This window comes from Aythya ferina (genome assembly GCF_964211825.1).
Source record: "Aythya ferina genome assembly, chromosome: 22".
In the NCBI taxonomy this organism is placed as follows: Eukaryota; Metazoa; Chordata; class Aves; order Anseriformes; family Anatidae; genus Aythya; species Aythya ferina.
In genome coordinates this window covers 4,865,997-4,886,002 of record NC_140320.1, presented here as the reverse complement: position 1 = coordinate 4,886,002, position 20,006 = coordinate 4,865,997, and the positions used below count along the sequence as shown (strand labels likewise).

At 57.5% G+C, this 20,006-nt stretch overlaps 2 protein-coding genes and 1 long non-coding RNA gene across 5 annotated transcripts in view; 1 reads left to right on the top strand and 2 right to left on the bottom strand.

Moving 5' to 3' along the window:
* The window catches only part of SORL1 (sortilin related receptor 1), a 41,099-nt gene extending 30,168 nt beyond the window's left edge, over positions 1-10,931 (bottom strand). The window contains exons 1-6 of one of the 2 annotated variants that reach the window (XM_084495791.1): positions 10,686-10,931; positions 3,500-3,616; positions 3,073-3,198; positions 2,643-2,804; positions 1,689-1,756; positions 870-1,050 (exon numbers count right to left, since the gene is read on the bottom strand). In XM_084495791.1, the coding sequence (XP_084351917.1) occupies positions 870-1,050; positions 1,689-1,756; positions 2,643-2,804; positions 3,073-3,198; positions 3,500-3,616; positions 10,686-10,901 (870 nt within the window). In that variant the 5' untranslated portion in view covers positions 10,902-10,931. The remainder of the gene's footprint in view (positions 1-869; positions 1,051-1,688; positions 1,757-2,642; positions 2,805-3,072; positions 3,199-3,499; positions 3,617-10,685) is intronic. The other variant, XM_084495790.1, reaches the window with a different exon arrangement.
* LOC311422595 lies at positions 5,043-9,224 on the top strand. The gene is made up of 4 exons (XR_014685426.1): positions 5,043-5,176; positions 5,744-5,813; positions 7,853-7,953; positions 8,200-9,224. It is a non-coding gene; the product is annotated as an uncharacterized lncRNA (long non-coding RNA).
* Positions 10,932-16,045: 5,114 nt separating the features above from the next.
* Positions 16,046-19,976, bottom strand: SC5D (sterol-C5-desaturase). 2 transcript variants are annotated; one of them, XM_084495797.1, is made up of 5 exons: positions 19,870-19,976; positions 19,078-19,295; positions 18,229-18,361; positions 17,731-17,831; positions 16,046-17,426 (listed from the first exon to the last, which is right to left on the bottom strand). In XM_084495797.1, the coding sequence occupies exons 2-5, from the start codon at positions 19,285-19,287 to the stop codon at positions 17,004-17,006; spliced, it is 867 nt and encodes a 288-aa protein (XP_084351923.1). In that variant the 5' UTR covers positions 19,288-19,295; positions 19,870-19,976; the 3' UTR covers positions 16,046-17,003. The 2 variants fall into 2 exon arrangements, with proteins under 2 accessions (XP_084351923.1, XP_084351924.1); XM_084495798.1 differs by having other exon boundaries at positions 19,078-19,292; positions 19,870-19,913.
* Between the last annotated feature and the right edge of the window lie 30 nt (positions 19,977-20,006).

Below are 20,006 nucleotides of genomic sequence, written 5' to 3'. Positions count from 1 at the left end.
TGAGCTGTCGTCTGCACGGTGATGTGTTTGCTGCTCGCTGCTGAGGAACCACGGCATGGTTGCGCAAGGAGCCACCCCCAAAGGGCAAACAAAGCGCTTGCTGGAACAGCCTCGGTGGCAGCAGCAGGGGGGATGCAGTGCTTGCATCTTGTAAAAAGGACGGTGCTCCTTAAATTCGAGGGAGAACAAGCGTTGTAGCTCCTTTGTAAAGGATTTGCCAGCAGTGAAAGCACCGATAGGGAGCTTGATGCTTTCAGTCTTCCCTTTGGGTTTGTCTGAAACTGGCTGACAGCTTCAAAACCAGAGGGGAACTGGACTGCCAGGGGAAAAAAGGACCACAGCCATCCACCGCCACCCCCTTCCCTTAGGAAAGCAAAGTGACAGCCTGGCTCTCTCGCCATGCTGGAGCATGTTAGGCTGCTTGGACGTAGCTCATGCTTGAGCATAATCCTCACTGACACGTGGCCTCCAGCCACCGAGCCACGGCCCCCCTCCTCCTGCCTCTGCAGGCATCCCGTGCGTACTCCCGGGGCCCGGCACTTGGCAGCCTGACCTACTTCTGCCCAGCTTGATGAAAAAGAGGGTAGGAGACAGCAGAGCTGCTCGGCACTGCCTTATCCACGGCAGCACGAGGGCATGCAGTGAAGGCAGTGGCCGATAGCCCATGGGGAGCCTTGGTGGCAAGCTGGCCCAGAGGCTACTGATGGTCCAGAGGCTACAGATGCAGCAGGAAGGAGCAGCATCCCTAGCAAATGCTCTCCCCATGCTTTAGACATAAGCATTTGCTGGTTGTTTTGTTCAGGATCCCGGCCCCTGCCCTCTGTGGCCACAGCGGTACGTCATGAGCACGGTGCTCACAGGGTACGTACCACAGACTTGGTGGCAAACAGGTATTTGTCCCTGAGCTGGAAGTCTTCGGCGTCTTCCAGGATCACCTCTTCGTTTTCTCGGGTTTGGAAGAAATCCGTGCTGCGAATGACAGTCGAAGCCCCAGAAGGCTCGTGCCGCTCGATGTACACCGTGTTTGGCTTGTCGTAGGGCTCGACGCCCCTGGAATTAAAAACAAAAAAGTGAGGTTTTATCATTCCTGCGCTCCCAAAGGCACCGAGGAGCTGCAGCCCTTCACAAAGAAGCATTCAGCATGCAAAGTGTGGGGGGAGCTGGAGCACCCCTGGCTGCACCCAAGGTGCAGAGCCCGGGGAGCTCAGGGAGGAGGAGGCTCTGCAGTGCCCACAGGAGCTCTGTGAAAGGGAGAGGGACCGGGCACGGCTCAGGGAATGCAACGGCAATGTTTGCCCAGGTGTGTTTGCCTCCTGAAGTTACCGCGGCGCTGTGTTTCCTATTTTCCTTGTTAAGCTCTAGGCCAGGAACGATGGGTTCGGAGCCCTCGCCAGCCCTGTTTGTCAAGTGCTGTCCCTTCTGATGTGACCCCGAGGAGATGAGATGGAAATCTAGATTAAACGGCACGTTTGCATACTGCGAGGCGTGTGGTGAAACTACGGAGATGGGGATCAGGATCGGGAGGGCTCGGTGCTGCCCTGCTGGAGGGAGCTGCAGGGGCCAGGGAAGAAGAAAGTCGGTGCCCGGGCTGCCACTGGGTGCTGGGACAGGGTTGGATGCTCCTTGGCACCCCCAAAAAAGTGGAGAGAGGGCAGGAGCTGGATGGGACACAAAGCCACGACACATACCAAGAAAAGGACTTGACGTGTTCCTGAATCATGATCCAGGTCTGGCCAAAATCATCCGATTTCCAGAGCTGCAATGACAAAGGTGAGAGATGCCAGGGGGCACAGACCCTGCAGCAACCCACACGAGGGAATCCCTCCCACCAGGAGGATTTCCCCCTGCCTGCCGAGCTGCTTGGTTTTCCAGTAACTCCGAATTAAAAATAACTTCTTTTCTTTTTTTTAATAACGGGTAAATATCCGGGTAGAGCCGCCACCCTCTCGGGGCCGGTTGCAGCACCGAGCCCTGCAGCGCGCTGTCACTGCCCATCTGCGGCTGCAAGGAAGGCAAAGTTCACGAGCAGAAAGAGCAGAGATAGCATCTCGCATTGCGCCAGCAAGAGCAGCAGCAGCAGCGATAAACACGCCCGCCCGCAGGCACATCAGCCCCTCTGCAGCTCCCAGCCTCCACAGGGCCCTCGTCCCTGAAAGCTGCCTGATTTTTTTTTATTATTTTCTAAGCACCGTGGTGGCTCCCGAGCTGGGATTTTTGCATTTTATTTTTTGCTTCCAGCCCCAGCAGCCTGCCCGGGATAGGTTTTGCTCGCAGCCAGCTCCATCCCATCGGGAAGGCATCAGGGTGCTCACAGGGACCGTGCATGCATCCCGCTCATCACTCCCCGCTCATGGTTTAGGGGATGCTTGCTCAACCTCCAAATTTCACACATGCCATGCGTGTGTGCGTATCTGAAGGTGATGTAATTATTTACAGACTGTACCCTGTGTCTTCAGGGAAAAAAAAAATAATAAAAAGGGGTTGTTTTCGAGAAGCAATTTGTTATGCAAGACCCAAAGCCAAACCACATGCCCACGTTTAATGCTGCAGGGGCCGTTCCTGGCTGGGCTGTGGGTTAGGACTGCAGCAGTCGGGGAGATGGGGCCAAGGGGTCAGGGTGAAGCCAGGGGAGAAGCTCTCACCTGCTTGTTGGGATGGGACCTGTCGAAGCCCAAGACGAGGTTAGGGTTCCTGCTGTGCAGGAGGAGGTCTGCTGCCCTGAAGGGGATCGAGAAGCCCTGGATGCTCTTGCAGAAGTCAGTGGTGAGCCAGAGGTAGGGGACGAAGGCATCCACAAAGATATACTGGGGACAGAGGGGGCAGGAAGGAAGGAGAAAAACAGGCAGTCAGTCCCCTGGAGATCAGAGCAGGTCACAAGCTACCAGGGAGAGGGAGACAGATCCTGGGGGAGCATTTGGGTGGGTGAACTGTGGAGAGGGGAATATCCATGGGGATGGCGAGTGGCAGCTCAGCTGCTGCAGGGCAAGGACATCCCACCTCGCTTTATGAGAGCTTCAGCTGGGAGAAAGGTGCCCTCGTCCCTCCCTCCCCAAAGGGCTCGTCCCTCCTCACCCGCTGGTTGTCGGCCGGGCTGTGGTAGAACTGGGAGATGGCCACCGCGCTGCTGTTGCCGTCCCCGAAGCTGAACCGCTCCGAAATCTTTTTAAAGCTCTTCCCGTAGTCGTAGGAGACGTAGACCTGGAGGAACACGCTGGGTTACAGCGGGCAGAGGCCACACGGTGCCAAGGCAGAGGTGAAGCAAGAAGGAACCCGCAGCCACCCCATGCCGGAGCTGTTCCGCATCACCATGGGGTACAGCACTCTGCGTGCTGCTGGGGGGTCTGCTGTGCCAGAACTGACCCCAAAATAGTGTGGGGTCATCGTCACACTATGCTTATCTCCCAGGGCAAACTTGGGGGCCTCTCCAGCATCTCTGCACGGAGCAGGAGGCTGTGAACGCTCGCCCGGTGCCACGGGAAGGGCAGGCTGCGGTACTTACGTCGCTGTTTTTGGGACCCAGCAAAGACAGGCTGTCTCTAGCCAAGGCCACAATCACGTTGCTCTTCTCTCCTGCCCAGTGAACGACCATCTGGTTGTGGGAGTCGTTGAGGCTGACCTGCAGTGCGGAGGAGAAGGGCACCGCCATCAGCCTGGGCTGCGGGGGAGGCTGCCGGCACCGGCTCATCCCGGGAAACACACGGGGTTTGGGGAAACTCCTCCAAACCGGGGCTTGGGGAAGCTCATTCGAACCGTGAGATGAAAACCCTGAAGGCAATAAGCTTGGGGGCTTAGTGCCCAGCTCCTCAGAGCTCAGTGGGGCTGGGAATGCGTTTATTGTGAGTACCAGCCAGGTGCTCAGCACTCGCTGCAAGCTACCACAGGGTTAAAGCACCGAGAAGACTTCCCCGGGGAGGAGGCGGTAAAGGAGCATCTGTTATGAACATGCTGGTGAAACCTATGTGTCTGAAGGGGTTCGTTTTCCTCATATTTTTCCTCGGTGAAAGAGGATTTGGGGGATGACAAGAACAAAAATGACCCCCAGGTTGTGCTGGGGCAGGGAAGGGTCCCTCCGGGGATGCCATCGCAGCCCCACTCCAGCAGGAGCTGAAGGTGCAGGAGCTGAAGGTGCAGGAGCTCTGCACAACCCCGCTGTCTGTAGGCAAGCTGCAAAAATACGGGGCTAAGCCCTTCTTAGGGCTGATGCCCTGCAGCTCCTGCCCCCCCCCCCCCCCCCCAGCGACCAGAAAATAAATGCTTGGGAAAAACGAGGGGTTTATTCTGCCGGGAGGGGAGGCGAGTGGAACAGAAGTCTCCAAATCCCTCTTATATAATGGGTTCGTGCAAAGGGGGAGAAATAATAATAAAAACAAATTAAAACCAAGGAAGGGGGGCAGTGAGAAGCACCCCAGGGTCTGTGCCCAGCTCAGCTCGGCACAGCCCCGGTCTCCCCTTTTTCCCTGTTAAAAGCAAAACATCACATCTATTTTTTATTTTCTTTTAGGTATATTTTGGTTATTCTAGTTATTTTGTTCAAATTCCCGGTCGTGCCCAGGATGAGGTCGGTGGCTTCAGGTTTATTGCTGTCGGGGTTTGGGGAGAGGGGGGCTGTGGGTGCAGGGTCCCTGCAGGGGTCCAGTGCCTGCTCCTGAAGGCAAGGTGGTGCTGAGGGGTGCCTGGCCTCCCCCAGGCACATTTTCTCCAGGAAGGGTTTGTCACGGCCTCCACAGCGTGTTCAGCAGCACTTCGCAAATTTTTCTGCCAGAAATCTGATGCCAGAACCGTTCTTCTCCAAAAAAAAAAATAATAATCCAGATCAGGAGGCTCCCACCTGTGCCTGGCTTTAAACTCACAAGGCACATCTAAAGCTTTTTCCCCCATGAACCAAAAAGGGGACCTGTCACTGGGGAAGGGAAACTGGGGACGTGTGGGCACACCCCAGGGCTGGGACAGGGCTCTGGGCTGCCCGAGGAGCTTAGTGCTCAGGACCTGGGGCAGCCTAATTAGGGCTGAGCCCTTATATAAAGGCTGAGCTGATGTTAGCTGAGGTTTGGCTGCCTGGGAGGAAGGAGGAAGTGGTGCTGAGGGTTTGTGCTCAGCAGAAAGCTCTGGGCAGCTGCAAGCTGCTGACCTGGGCTTTACCAAAGAGCCTGAAGGCACCAGGAGGCTGCCCTGTGCTGTAAGTCCCCCATTAATTGAAATTCTGGTGATCCCAAATGCTGTGGGGATGTGACACTCAGGGCAGTGATAACCAGGACCCCATCCTTGCTCTCTGGGTAGCAGCAGCACCTCGTGCCCCAAGCTAACAGCTCCTGGTGCCCGGTTGACCAGGATGTGTCCTGTGAAATAGCATAAAATCTCTTATCCCTGCCCTGAGCAACCTGTCCCCACTTGCAGGGGTGACACTCACTCGGCAGACCCCAATGTCACAGTCCCTGGCTCCCCTGATGCAGGAACCTTCCCCAGGAGCTGCTCGATCCTAAAAGGAGGCAATGGCCGGTGCCTAATGGAAGCAGCATTTAGCGTAATTTCCTCTTAATGGGGCTGTGTTTTGGGCTCTGCCAAGTGATTAAGTGTATATGAAATATGCATGAAATTCTAATTTGTCCTCCCAGTACGTGAGGTGCCAGATGAAGTCCGGGAGGGGAGAACTGGAGCCAAAGCACAACGGAGGCCGCTTGGGTGTGCGGTTAATGCAGTTCCTGCTGCTAGAGTTGCTCCCGTTTGGTTTTCCTCCTGTTAACAGCATCCCCCAACACGTGGAAGCTGGGAAGGGACAAGAGGGCATCCCTTGGAGCTGATGTCTGGCCAAGAAGGTGGGAGCTTCCTTGGGGCGTGAAGGGCAGAGCCTGACCCCGAGCTCGGGTGCTGGCTGTGCTGGGGGGGTGGCACTGCCATGGGGTGCGTGGCCACAGCACGGACACCTTGTATGAGCAGGAGCTTCTCAGGCCTGGCTGGTGTCAGACCTCAGCACGTGCTTTTCATGAAGAAGTGACGTGGTGCGAGCCCTTGGTGCTGGAAAAATGGGGCTGCACAAGGCAAAAAAAAAAAAAAAAAAAAAAAAAAGCCAAAAAGCCTCCTAGGGTTATGTTTTTTTTCCCCGTCCTTGTTATGTAATGAAAATGAGATGCTTAAAAACAAATGCGGTTCCTAGAAAATTTCTGAATAATTAATAGGCTATTACCAGGGCTTGATAAGCGAGCCCGTTGGAGAGCCACGGGCCTCTGCGGTTTTGAGCTGCTGCCGAAACTTTCAAGGTTTCTTGGCAGGAGGGGGGGACACGAGCTTCACATGGCCCTGCAGGCATGGTGTGGATGCTCTGCTGGTTCGGCTGAAGCCTTTGTGCAACCCCCAGCAAGCTGTGGCCATGAGCCATGAGCCACTGCTTGCTTAGGGTGCTCAGAGAGCAATGCCAAAGGTTGCAGAAAAGGCCCTGGCTAAATATTTTGCTCCTGTTAGCCGTAAAATGGGGACACAGCAAGTGGGATCAGAAGCAAAGCTGCTGCTCAGGTAGCTCAGGGCTTTGAAAGTGTAGGATCTGCACCTCTTGTCCCATGGCTTGCTGGAAGCTGCAGTGGGCTGGTGCCAGCCTGTCCCTCCCCGTGCCCCCAGTAAGGTTTGTGCCGTGGTCTGGCATCACGGGGAGCCACAAGGCAGCACCCACCCCGTGTGCCTGCTGCATCCACGGCACGCTGAGCTCCTCGTGTGCTCCCCCTGAAGCTCCGTTACCGTTCCTTCTGCTCGGCTCCCGAGCATCTGCTTCTATCCCTGCCACGGTATTTTAAAATACCTTCTGTGCCTGCCGTGGCGCTGCTTGTGGCTTGGACTGAAAATGCCAGGGCCTGAAATCATTGATATGAAACACGGGTGACTCATTTCAGAGAGTGCCAGGCCCATGTTAATTCTGCTAATACCGAAATCATCTGCTTGCAGAGCTGTTTTCTCTCTGCTACCACCAACAGAGCTCTCCTTTTGCTGCTGTGCCTAAAAGAAAGGCAAAGGGGGAATGGAGGGGGGAAAATTGGGGTTGGGAAGGAAGGGGCAGGGGGCCTGGGGACCAGGATGTGTTGTCCTGGATGCCACCAGAAGGTCCCCGTCTGATCCGGGAAGGTCTCTGCAGGGCCAGCAATCTAGGTCAAAATTAAGTACGGTTCAAATCCGATGTAGTGCAATTGATTTCTCCGCTCACATAGCTGGGTGGCTTTACCCTGCGAAGCACTTTTCTCTGTCCTCGGGAAGAAGAACAGCTCTTTGGCACTTTGCAGGTCATCAGGGGCTAGGTGAGCTCACATTCAGGGACGTGCTAATGGCCTCAGAAGAAAAAAATCTCTCGCCCTCTGTGCTCGGGGGCCACTTTGGCTGCGTGTTATCAGGACGTGGAGGCACCGAGGGGCTCCAGATACCTCGATGCAGCTCTGCCCACTGGCACCAGAGGTCCCTCCAGCCAGGGAGGAGGCTGCCCTCCAGGGAAAACTGTTATTCTTGGCAATCTGTAAGAGCACTGTGTGTCGGAGGGATGCGTGCTACCAGCTGAGGGTGTCCTTTGGGGTCCCCATGGCTGTGGAGAGGGGCAGGGGGTGCCAGGGGCTTGCAGGAGCATGGGGAGAGGCACGGGGCTTGGCGGTGACAGCAAGCAGCACGAGTGGCTGTGGTGGAGCAGTTGTGGTTAGGTGAGATGTTTCATGTCCCATCGTGGCTTCCAGCAAAGGTTTCTGCTTGCTTCTGGTGAGGGAGGGCTGATAAACCCCATCGAGACAGGAAAGGGCGCTCTGCAGCTCAGCGCTCGAGGTGTGTTTGTGCTGGAGCTGCAGGGGAAATGCTGTCCCTAGCCCTGATCCTCTCCTTTGCCTCCCAGGACTAGCAGATGGGGTTAATTAACATCCTGCCCCACCACTTCTCATCATCATCATCATCATCTGCTGCTGAGACCCCGGCATGCTTGGAGCCAGCACCCAGGTAGGCAGCCGGTGCTGCAGCTTCTTCTGCCTCTTGTTCTTGCACTGCACAAAGTTGTGGCTTTGGAGTAAGAAAAGCTGGAGAGAAGCCTGGAAGGTCCCAGGGGTTGGGGCCTGAGGGTGCTGAGCTGCTGGAAAGCTTTTTGCTTGTAGCCATGTGTGCAGCCTGGGTGAGGAGGAGACTGCTGGTGGTGAGCTGAGGGAAATCCACATAACGAATTGTGCTTCTGTCTTTGTTGGCGTTTAGGGCAAAAGGTGTCCGAGCCTGTTCCTGAAGGTGCTGAGCAAGCTGCGTCTGGCTCCTGAGCAGCAACGAGGGCTTTGGACTGCCTTCCCCACCTTGTTTCTAGCTGCTGCGGTGCGTCCCTCTTGCTCTGGTCCCCTGGCCATGTCACCTGCAGCGGTGACAGGCAGCACCAGCCTCACCTCACGCCACGCTGCCCTTCACCTCCACACGAGGCTGCTTCGGGGCTGGGGCAGCGCAGGGAGCTTCGGGGCAGGAGCCAAGGTGCAGCATATGGCCGAACGACCTGCCAAGCGCACGGGAGCAGGATGCGCCCCAGATAAGGGTCCCCTGCCGTGCTGTCGGTGGCTCGCTCCAAGCACTGTCCCCTTGCTGGTGTCCCTCCTTTACAGGCTGCTTGTCTGAACACGCGATTTTCCTCTGGCATTAGAGGAGCACCAGAGACATGGGAGGGATGGGGCTCGTGTGGTGCTTGTGATGAAGCAGGAGCATCGTTGTACAAGGCTTTTTTTTTCTTCTGTGCTGGGATGTGCTAACTGCACATCCCTTTCTCCTTTCTTTTCTAAAGTAGACCACGATTTAAAGCACTGCACGGCCTGGGAGAGGGGCTGCATCCCAAACCACTCAAAAGTGTTTTTTTGGGCTAATAAAAACTCAGTGATGTCCGGTATCAAAGCTTTAACATTTTCACGTCCTACCCCAAAGCAGCAAAAGGGCAAATTTTGGTATTCAACCTGCGCATGATACTGCTGGTGAGAGCAACTCAATTCTCCAGGCAAATCCCTTCTGAAAGCTTAAAGCAACACGAAATCACCCAACAGAGGCAAACTTTGATGTGCAGCTCCCACTGCTTCCCCTCTGTCCCGTTCTGGGTGTCACTGCCTCCCAAATTTGCTGTATGTGTCCAGGCTGCCAAGGCTGCTCATGCCCGAGCCATGCAGGAGGGCTGGATGGCAGGTGGGGGGAGGCTGGGGGGAAATGCCTCTTACTGAAAATGAGAGGCAAATATAATGTTTTTCTTTCTGAAATAGGGTCGCAACATTTTTATTTTATTTTTTTTAAAGCAGCCAAATGTTGAGGCAAGAGGAGGCGAAGCAGGTTTCCAAGAAGGGGTAGGAATTGCTCAAGGTGGGGGTAGAAGTTGCTTTCCTGGCCTGAAAATCAGGGAGCAGGGCTTTAGGAGCAGCACAGGCACTGTTCGTGCCCCTCTGGAGCCTGGCCTGCCCCCTGGCTGGCTCTTGCCTATTCTAGAAGTAGGAAGAAGGGGAAATTATAGGGTCTGGGGAAGGTTAAGTGCTAGCTAAGGGGGCAAACAGATGTGGCTGAGGACAGGGAGCCTCACCTGCAGCGTGCCTCATCTGTGCACCCCAGGGCAGTCTTTTGGGGCTGTGGTGGGACACGGGCAGCGTAAGCAAGGAGGGTCAAATGAGGCAACATCATTTAGTCTGACGTATGGAGATTAAAAACAACAAGAAAGAGGATGGGCTGTTTCAGCCCGAAGCCTCCCGCGGCAGGCAGCCTGCTGGGTGTAATTCCTTCACATCCCTCAAGTGATGGAAAAAGGGGGAGGGGGGCTGTGGTCCCAGTTGCAAAACTTGCCAAGGAGCTGAGCCCCGAGCAGGGGCGCTTCCAGCAGCAGCAATTCCTGTGCTGTGCTGAGGAGCAGCTCCTCTCCCCCTCTTTTAGAAAAGCCACGGGGAACGGCTCAGAAACACAAAATCCTTACAGAGAAGGGCACGGCGCATCACACAGCAAGGTTTTCTATCAAAGATCTCCCCTTCCACCTGGGTTCTGCATGTTAGGATGTTTAACACGGGCACGTTTAGGTGATGCCACCCACCCCAGGGCCTCGCCGTCCCATCTGTGCGCTAGCCAAGGGGCTACCTGGCGGTGTCACCGCTGCGTGCCCTTGGCCACCAGCATCTCCTGCTGCTCATTTGGGTGGGATGGAGCCCGTGAGCATGCACTGAGCAGGGCAAGGTGGCTGAGAACAACAGGAGAGGTGGAAATCAGTGGCAACAGCGCCCAGCATCTCGCTGCCGGCCTCTCTCAGCGGGGCAGACCCCGTGCACGGAGATGATTTTGCGTGGGGATGCTTTGCCTGCGAGCATGTCCCAGCCCCTTCCCATGGGGGGGAGGGTTTGGGCTGGGGAGGGGGGGTGGTCGTGGTCCCCATGGGGGGGTGCCCACTGCTCCAGGGGGATCCCCGGGGCCGGAGCACGGGGAAAAAATCACGCGGGGGGAAGGTGGAGGTGAGGGGGGGGGAGCGTTGTGTCCCCAGGCCTGGGGACATGCGGGGGGGGGGGCACAGAGGGACGGGGACACCGGCAGCGGGGGGGAGCGCAGGGGGTGATGTAACGCGGCGCTCCGCCGCTTGGTTCATTGAATCGCTTTTTTTTTTTTTAATATATTTTTTTTTAAAGCGTGGGTGGGGGTCTCCGGGTGGGGTTGGGGGTGTCGGGGAGGGGCTGGGGGTCAGCAGGGCTCACCTGTCCGTACACCTGGATGGGCTCCGGCGGGCGCTGCTGCGCTGCGCGGCGGCTCCGCGGGGCTTCGGCGGCGGCGGGCGGCGGGGCGCGGAGCAGCGCCGCGGGTCCCCCCCGGTTCCCCCGGTTCCCTCGGCTTCCCGGCGTCGTGAAGAGAAGCAGCAGCGGCAGGAGGAGCCCCCAGGCCCGGCGAGCCCCGGCTTTGCTCGCCGTCGCCATCTTCGTGCCGCCGGGGCCGTGCGGAGCCGTGCGGAGCCGGGAGGAGCGGAGCGCCGCGCCGCCGCCCGGAGAGAATGTGCAACGGGCTCCGCATCCCCGCCCCCGGAGCGCTGCCCCCCTCGGGGATGCTCGGGGATCCAGGGGTCGGCCCGGGGGGCTTTCAGGCCGGGGATGCTCGAAAAAGAGCGGTGAAAATGGATTTAAATAGCTAGGTGGTAAGGGGTGCGCGGAGGGGGGAGAGAGGTGGGGAATAATAAGGGGGTAGAAAGAGGTGAGGGTAAATCAGTAAGAGGGTGGGAAGTGAGGAGAGCTGGGCAGAAAGCGGCAAGAGAAAAGGAACGGTCAGAAAGCAGAGAGAAAAAATAAGAGGGCAGAAAGAGGTGAGAAAAAGTAAGGGGGGAGAAAGCAGGGAGAAAAAAAATAAGGGGGCAGAAAGCGGTCAGAAAAAATAAGGAGGCAGAAAGCAGTCAGAAAAAATAAGGAGGCAGAAAGCAGAGAGAAAATAAGGGGTCAGAAAGTGGTCAGAAAAAATAATGGGTCAAAAAACAGAGAAAAAATAATGGGTCAAAAAAAAAAAAAAAAAAAAACAGAAAAAATAAGGGGTCAGAAAGCTGCAAGAATAAATAAGCAGTCAGAAAGAGGTGGTTAAAAATTAAGTGGTCAGAAAGCGGTGAGAAAAAAGTGGTCAGAAAGCAGCAAGAGATTATAAGCAGTCAGAAATGCACACTGAAAAATAATAATAAGAACTCGATAAGAATAAGCAATCAAGAGCACAGCAGTCAAAATGCACAGTCAAAACCCCAATCAAAAACATACAATCACAACCACAACCCAGAACCAGCGATAAATAAATAAACAGATATATGTGTAAAGAAAGGGTTGCAGTGTTTTCTCTCTGGGGGTGCATAAGGTTTCCCTACCACCCCCAAAAAAAACGAGGTGCACATTTCCTCTGCCCACCCCTAGCAGGATGTGGTCCCGGGGCACCCCGGTGTCTGTGGGCAGTGCCGCTTGCATCTGGGCTGTGTTTTACTGGAAGCTGGGCCCAGGCTGTCACTGGTGCCACCTGTAGGGAGGGTTAACAGAAGATTTATGAAGGCTGTGCAGCGTCTGTGTGTTGTGGAGGTTACCTCGTTTACCAACCGAAGAGCTTTGTGTCTCGCCTATCTCCAGCCCCATCCTTGTGCTGGGGGCTTTTTGGGGCAAGCAGTTTTGTAGGGAACCCATTGGCCCTGGCACGAGGAGAAGGGGCCAGCAGGGCGCACGGTGGCATTCATGTAGGTGTAGGTCCTGGATGCAGAGGGGGTGCGATGAGGAGCCACAGCCCTGGGTCCCCTCCTCATCCCCAGCCCCTCAGCACCCCAGCAGGAGGTTTCCAGCACGATGTGCTGCCAGAGCAGCTCCTTCTGTGCAGGGCCAAGCTAGCTGGCCGTGCGCGCCCCCATAAAATACTCGGCACAGGTGATGTGCCTGCGTGGCCCTCGTAGCATCATCCCTGTGGCAGAGATGATGTACAGCTACACGGGGATGGTGCAGAGCTGCTGCCCGTGGCAGCAACCCAGATTTATTGGTGCAGGAGAAGGATTTGGCTCTTGGGAGCGGGGATTTCACTCGAGGTGCCCGCAAGCTGCAAGGAGAAATTTTGGAGCATCCTGTCCAGAGAGCATCCCACTCGTCCTTGCCAAGGGCTCGTGTGGCCATATCGATGGGCAATGTTGTGCTGGATGGGTTTTTAGGTGCAGGGCACCTAAACCCCATTCCTAACACCATGAGAAAACCCTCAAAGCCCATGGCTGTGGACTGGCCGTGCGGGGAGGAATGCTCATCTGTCCCTCGACCAGCCCCCAGGCAATCTGGGACCCCTACATCTTGCTGGCTTTAATAGCAGCAGTGCTGCCCGGAGCTTTCCCTGAGGAACCTTTCACCTAGAAACCTAGTTAACATGTTTCAATTACGGAGTCGATACAATTATAAGCCCTCCTAATAAAGCTTTTAGCTATCTTGACTCCGTGTAATGTGCCTCCGGAGGATCACAGGTCACCGGGGTAAGGGCAGAGACTGCGGGAGATTCTGGTTTTGAACAAACCCATAAAATGGGTTTCTGGCTGGAGAGGACCTGGTGGCCAGGGGAGAGGAATCCTAAAAGGCTGTGGGATCCCATCCCAAAAGAGCTGCCCTGAACTCCCGGACAAAGCAGCAGCTGAACATGATAAAATAATAAATAATAAAGAAATAGGAACAGGTAGGAAATGAGGAACTGGCTTGGTCACGGTTCCCAAAGCAAGGAAACGGGTGTGCATCGGGCTCCCCCTCGTCCTCCCGGCCCCCGTGTCGTGCAGGAGCGAGGACCCCTCGAGGGGGCTGAGCGCTGGTAACTGGGAACAGATGAATGGCCCTTTCTTTGCAGCAGGGAATATAGGGTTCTCCTCTGCCAAGGTAAGGTTTTGAAATAATAACAATCATAATGATCCGTCCCCTGCTGTCGAGGGGAGGGGGAGCAGCAGAGTTTATTTTAAGGGACATCTGGAGTTCATCAGCAGCAGGGGCTGGGAACGCCGAGTGGAGGTAAGGAGCCCCTGCCTCCTGCTTTCTCCCCGTTATTTAAGGGATGCCTTGCATGTTGCTGGACTCGAGAGCAGACCCCAAGCCTTGCAGAGCGATCCCATCCCTACACACAGGCCAGAGAGCAGAACCCCAAGGAGCCGTGCTTGGGCTGAGCCTGGTGCTCAGCCAGGGTGCTGTGGGCACATGGGGACTGTGAAAAGTCCCCTTTCCTTTGGGAAATCCTGCAAGGTACAGACCCAAGCAGTCAGTTCTGCATCTATTTCCTAGGCCACCTAGCTTTTAGATGAAGAATTAGCTGCTGTTGTGCCGGGGAGCCAGACTTCTCAATGGGGCACTGACGGAGCCCTGCGGGTCACTAATCCTTTCTGCTCCCCTCTCACGCCAAGAATCCCTGGCTGGAAACCCAGAGGAAAAAATCATTTCCTACAGCCTTCAGGCCTGGCTGTGGGGAGAGCTCCAGCTCAGGGCTGTGATCCCCTGCGGGCTCACGGGTTGTAGTGGCTTTGCATGCTGCCATGCATCCCCAGGGCTCTCCCCAAAGGGGCTGGGAGCCGGGTAGGGGGACAAGGGGACGTGGTGCCTGTTGTGGGGCTGTTTTGCAGGGAATAGCTAGGGCAGTAACCCTCGTGGTGATCGTAACAGCATCGTGGCAGTGCTTTGAGCTCTCCCTGTGGTTTTGCAGATGGCACCAATCCCAGGCTCAGCTGGAGGAAAATGTGGGTGCTCCATGCCATAGTCCCCACTTTTATTTTAATTATTTTATTTTATTTTATTTTATTTTATTTTATTTTATTTTATTTTATTTTATTTTATTTTATTTTATTTTATTTTATTTTATTTTATTTTATTTTATTTTATTATTTTTTTCCCCCAGCCAACTTCTGGGCTGTCTGCTCAAAAAAAAGCAGGTGGCATCCCAGGGTGGGGGGGACACACGTTCTCCAGGAGCCTTTCCCCAGCAGGACCAAGCACACGAAACACACACAGTACCTCCCTCTCCTGTGTCTGCACCTCTTGTTAAGTAGCAATGAATGTGTTGGGGAACGCACAAAATCCATATAGACCCAGTGCTTTGCATGAGGCTGGCTGATTGTAATTATTACTTTTATCATCACCCCTTGATGTCTCCCCACCCCACCACCCTTGCAGCCACACCAGCAGAGGCGCTGCTCTTGCAAACACAATTAAGTTGCTCGGCTGTAATTGTTTTTTTCCCACAGGCTCCTGTTATTTTTTCCCCTGACAAACCCCCAGAGGCATTGCTGACTAACTGGCTAGGCGATCTCAGCCCCAAGAAGCAGCCCAGGAGGCGTTATTCAGCCCTCGCAGCCCATGGAGTGGCAGCAGGTTGGAAAAGCTGAGGTCCTTTAGCGAGCTGGGACTCGGTGTCTGGGGCCAAGGCTGCTGGGTGTGAGCCCCGAGGGATGCAAAGGGGGTTGGTATGGGTCATCCCACCGATTTATCAGCAGCAGCCTGCTTTGCAAGAACACCCACCCACGCCTGGTGGGGCCAGAGGGTGGCAAATCCCCAGGGGTGCCACGTGCTAGGGCAGGGAGACGGGTGCCAGGCTTTTCCCCAGGGAGGAGGGCCCCCCCAGCTTTTGTGCCCAGCCCCGTGCTGTTGTCCCTGTGCTCGATCGAGGCTTTGCCTTGACCCTTGGTGCTTGTCTGGACTCCAAATTGTGCAGGGGCAGAGTTCGCGTGCACGTGGGGGGATTGAGAAAGCGCGGGGAGGGGAGAGCAGGGAGATGGGAGCGTGCTGTGGGGGCAGGGAAACATGTTGTTTGGGGAGCAGAGGGTCTGTGGTGCCCATCAGCGGGGTATTCGGTCCCAGAACGGGTGCAGGTGTCTGTCCATGTCCCTGCACACCACAGCACCCCAAGAAGCAAAGCCTCGCATGGTCACCCCGTGTAGCACTGACCCAGGCAGGTGCTCCCTGAAGGCACTGAGCCCTCTGATGGGGGAAAGAATGATTAAAAAGGGTGACAGGCACCGTGCTTGGGGCTGGCTCTAGGTCCTGGGAGCAGCCAAAACCAGCTATGGGACGGGGTTGGGGTTATGACTGCAGCAGGGATGCGATGGGGTGATCCGTGCACCCGCACAGGGCACGAGGCATCGGCTGCTGGTGCAGCTCCTGCTGCTCTTCGGGGTGCATCTGCAGGGGAGGAGGGAGGCTGAAGGTTTAGGCACCTGCCACGGACTCGGGACAACGCTGTCACAAGCCCTCGGGGTGCCCTCCAGCACCCAAGGGACAGCAGCACCCCACCTGGGGCTGGGAAGACAGGAGGCCGGCAGCAGCACCCTGCGGGGAGATTTGGGGCAGGGGAGGTAAAAGAGCAGTGCTGACCCCACATGGCCAAGCTCGGGGGGTATTCAGCCTGTTCTGGGGTTCCTGGTGGCTTCCACAGCACTGGGACAAGCAAAGAGGGGGGACACGGGGTGCTGGGGAGGTGCTGGGACCACGTCCCCCTGTGCCTTATGCAGGGGGCGATCGGTGTGGGGCACGGAGCGAGGTGCTACCGGGGAGAAACGGGGTGCTGGGCGCTCTCTGGATTGGGAACAGAGGCTGGAGATGTCACCAAAGTTGGCAAGTGGGATTTATTGATGGCCACCCTGACCCCAAGGCCAGGCGGCCGGGTTTCCAAGTAAGCCCGTCGGCTGTTAGGGGGGGACCCGCCACGAACCAGGGCTCCCTCCCACCGCCTGCTCCCCAGCCCCAGCCCTTCCTCCCGCGGTCCCTTGGGGAGCTCGAGGGGCCCACGGGGCTCAAAGTCTGTCCCTGTCCTACAGGCTGGCCCCATGTCACAAAGCCACGGGGAGACATCCCCTCGCACCCGGAGCCTGCGGTGCCATCGAGTGGATCCACAGCAGCTGCAAAAAGGTAGGGGTGGCTTTTTTATGAAATAATAGAGGCACGTGGGTGAAACATCGGTGTCTGTGATGGGAGAACCAAGTGCCTGGTGTTATCAGCCTCAAGAGGCTGATCTCAGCGCGATTTGACGCTGCAGCTCACGAAATGGGATGGCCAGAGACCCCCACGACGTTACCACCATGCTCGTGGTGCTGTGGTGCTGTTCCAACACCCGCTGCAGGGACTCGGGTAGCTGGGAGGTGGCAAAGGGGATGGTTTTAAGGGAGCTTTGCAGCACGGAGAGAGGCTGGGGAGCGCCGTTGCGGGAGCAGGGCGGGCGCCAGGCTTCCCAAAACCTGATGCCTGGGGGCACGGGGAGCAGGGAGGGCTCATTTTGGCGCAGGGCAAGGACGTGGAAGATGTTATCTGAAGGAGCCTGGATAGCAGCAGCACGATAGCATCAAGGTGTCTGTGTGCCAGGAGGAGGGGATGGGGAGGCCAACCCGTCTGCAGCGTTCGGGGGGAGCCATCTGCAGGCCTGGTGCCCGTCAGTGCTGAAAAATCAACCCATATCAGTCGCTCTGGCGCAAGGTGAGGGCTCTGTACGGGGAAATTTAGTCCGATGGGGGTCGGGAGCAGCAGGACGAGGCCTGGTCCCTTTCCGCGGCGGCCGGCCTGGGCCAAAATCTAGTCGGTTTTGTCAACGGCGCCGTTGGGCTGCTCGGGGCCCTTCTCTCGCAGCCTGCGCAGGTAGTCGTGGGGGCCCTTGCCCTCGAACGAGGTGGGACTTTTGTAGGAGCCGCCGATCTTGTCCCAGAGGGTGAAGTACTGCCCGTAGTTGTAGTCGAAGTAGAGGTGGTGGTCGGTGTGGTGGGCCGAGCCGTTGATGACGTGCCGCAGCAGGCGGGGGACGCGGTAGTCGCCATCGTGGATGGAGATGGTCCAGACGTTGACGAAGATGTAGAGGCCCAGGTAGGTGATCTTGTGCAGGGGGAAGAGGAAGGGGTAGACGTGGTAGGGCAGGCTCTGCATGAAGCCGTCCACGGGGTGGAAAGCGTGGCTGGCGAAGGGCGTCGCGATCTTCCACAGGTGGTGGGGCTTGTGGAAACGCTGCGGGGAGAAAAAATGTGGTGGGCCCCTTGGGGGATGCTCCTGATCTGAGACAGTCACGGGCCAGAATCCTTGGGGGTGTTTGTGGCCCGCGGCCATACAGCAAAGGAAAGGAGCGAGCCTGGGCTCTAGGGCCAGGAGAGGGACTTGTGTCTTGCGTGGTTTTCAATGGACTGTGGGTTTGCCTGATTATGGGGAACAGGATGAGGAAAAAGTGCTGGCTTTTGGGCCACCCATCCCCATTTCCCTGGTGGCACAACTCAGCCCCGGCCCGGATGACAACCCGTTATAAGGAGGTCCCTACCTTATAGAACAGCTTGTGGTGGAGGCCTCGGTGTATCCAGTAGATGCCCATGTCGGTGAAGAAGAGGAAGGACAGCATGCTGAGGAAGACTCCTGACCAGCCTGGGGGGAAAGACACGTCAGTGGCAGCCCCCACGTGTGCATGAGGGCAGCAAGGGGCTGTGCTTAAGTCAGACCAGGGTCTGCCTCATGGAGCAGATGCAGGGCAAAGCTTACCAGTCTCTCCTTACCAGGGGAATCTGGGTTTACTGGGAGCTGAGAGAGCTGACAGGAGCGCTATCAAATGAGGGCAGGGCACGTGTGAAAGCGGCCGTCCTGTCCCCTAGGCACCAGGGGTTTGGCCATCACCCTGCATGGGCTGGCAGGGTGCGGGGGCTCAGGCACACCGTGGTGACCCATGGGGACGTGCTGCGGGCTGCAAACGGCGTCTACAGGTCCCGGGGTGAGGAACGGAGAAGCATTTATGGAGGGAGCGATGGAGAGCACGGGAGCAGCTCACCGTAGGGGGAGTCCTCGATGTTGTCGTAGAGCTTGCTGTAGCCCCGCACCTCGGCGAAGAAGAGGGCGACGGTGGGGACGCTGATCCAGGGCAGGGAGCGCAGCGCGTAGGCGATCTCCCGACGCACCTGGTTCTGCGGGGCGGCAGCGCCAGGGACGGGTCAGGGCATGGGAGGAACCCGGGGAGCTTCGTGCCACCCTTCCTGCCCCATCGAGGCCATGGCCGGGCGGGGAGGGATGGTATTTAGGGTGGCATCTGGCATGGCTTGGTATTTGGCAGCGCAGTGCTAAGGATGAGCAGGGTGCTGGTGCCCAGATTGGGGTGAGGAAGGGGGTTTGGACATGGGGGAGCCGGAGAACAGAGGCAGGGACAGCATCACGGGTCTGGGGGCTGTTGGACAGGCCAGACTGCGTGCAGAGCCATCACCACGTCCTTTGGGTGCTGGGCATCAAGGAGCATGTGTCACACCACCATGAGGCCACTCTGCCCCATTTGGCCACTCGGACACTGGAACGAGCTGCCCAGTGAGGCGCTTGGGGTCCCATGCCCATCGGTGTCCGAGAGGCATTTGGATAAAGCCCTTAATAAAATGCTGGAACTTTTGGTTAGCCTTGATGTAGCCGGGCAGTTGGGATGGGACCATCATTGTAGGTCCCTTCCAGCTGTCCTATTCCTATTCCTATTCCTATTCCTATTCCTATTCCTGTTCCTGTTCCTGTTCCTATTCCTATCCCTATCCCATTCTGTTCTGTACTGGGTGGGCACGAGGGGCATCATCTGCAGGACAGCAGGGTCCCGCAGGGGACCCTGGAGGGGGGCCGGCTGGGTTTTGGGAAGCCGGGAACCCACCTCTAGGAACATGGGGTGCTTCTGGAGCTCGTGGTCGAAGATGAAGTAGTAGCTGAGGGTGCCGAAGAGCAGGTAGAGGGTGAGCGCCCCGAGGTTGGTGATGACGAAGAGGCTGAGGAGCTGCCGGCAGGGCTCCTCCTCGGGCCAGCCGGCGGGGTACACGTAGGGTGTCAGGAGGTGGCGGTCGGCGGCCTCCAGCACCAGGTCCATGGTCGCTGCTGGGGGACGGGGACGGGGACATGCAGGGGGGCAGCGGCAGGGCGAGACTTGCACCCTCAGGGGTCCCCCCAGACCCCCATGAATCCCCCCAGGGCCCCCCCAGGTTAACCACGGATCCCTCCAGCTCCCCAGAGATGCCCCCTGGATCCCCATGGGTCCCCTTGGATCCTACCGGAGGTCCCCAGGGGTCTCCCCCATGGATCCCCCCAGATCCCCATGGGTCCCCCACAGCTCCCCCCTACACATTACCCCAATCCCCCCCCCACATCCCCCACGGCCTGAATCCCCACGGTTCCACCCCTCTTCCCCCTGGCTCCCCATAAATCCCTCCAATTCCCCCACTGACCCCCCCGATTCCCCCATAGACCCCCATGTAGCCCCCCAGACCCCCCCAAATCCCCCTGAATCCCCCCGGATCCCCCCAAAATCCCCCTGGACACCCCCGATTCCCCCTCCCCCGGCTCCTCCCGGTTTCCCCCCGGTTCCCCCGGCCCCGATCGCGTTGGCCCTTTAGTGCCGAGCCCCCCCGTGCCCCCCATATCCCCCCCATATCCCCCCCGTGCCCCCCGGTACCTGCCGGCAGCCCCGAGCGCGGCGCGGGGCGGGGCGGGTCAGCGCCGCCCGGTAGCGCCACGTGACGTCACTCGCGCCACCGCCGCCGGTGACGTCACGAGGGGGCGTGGCGCGGGAAAACGGCACCGCCTGGCGGG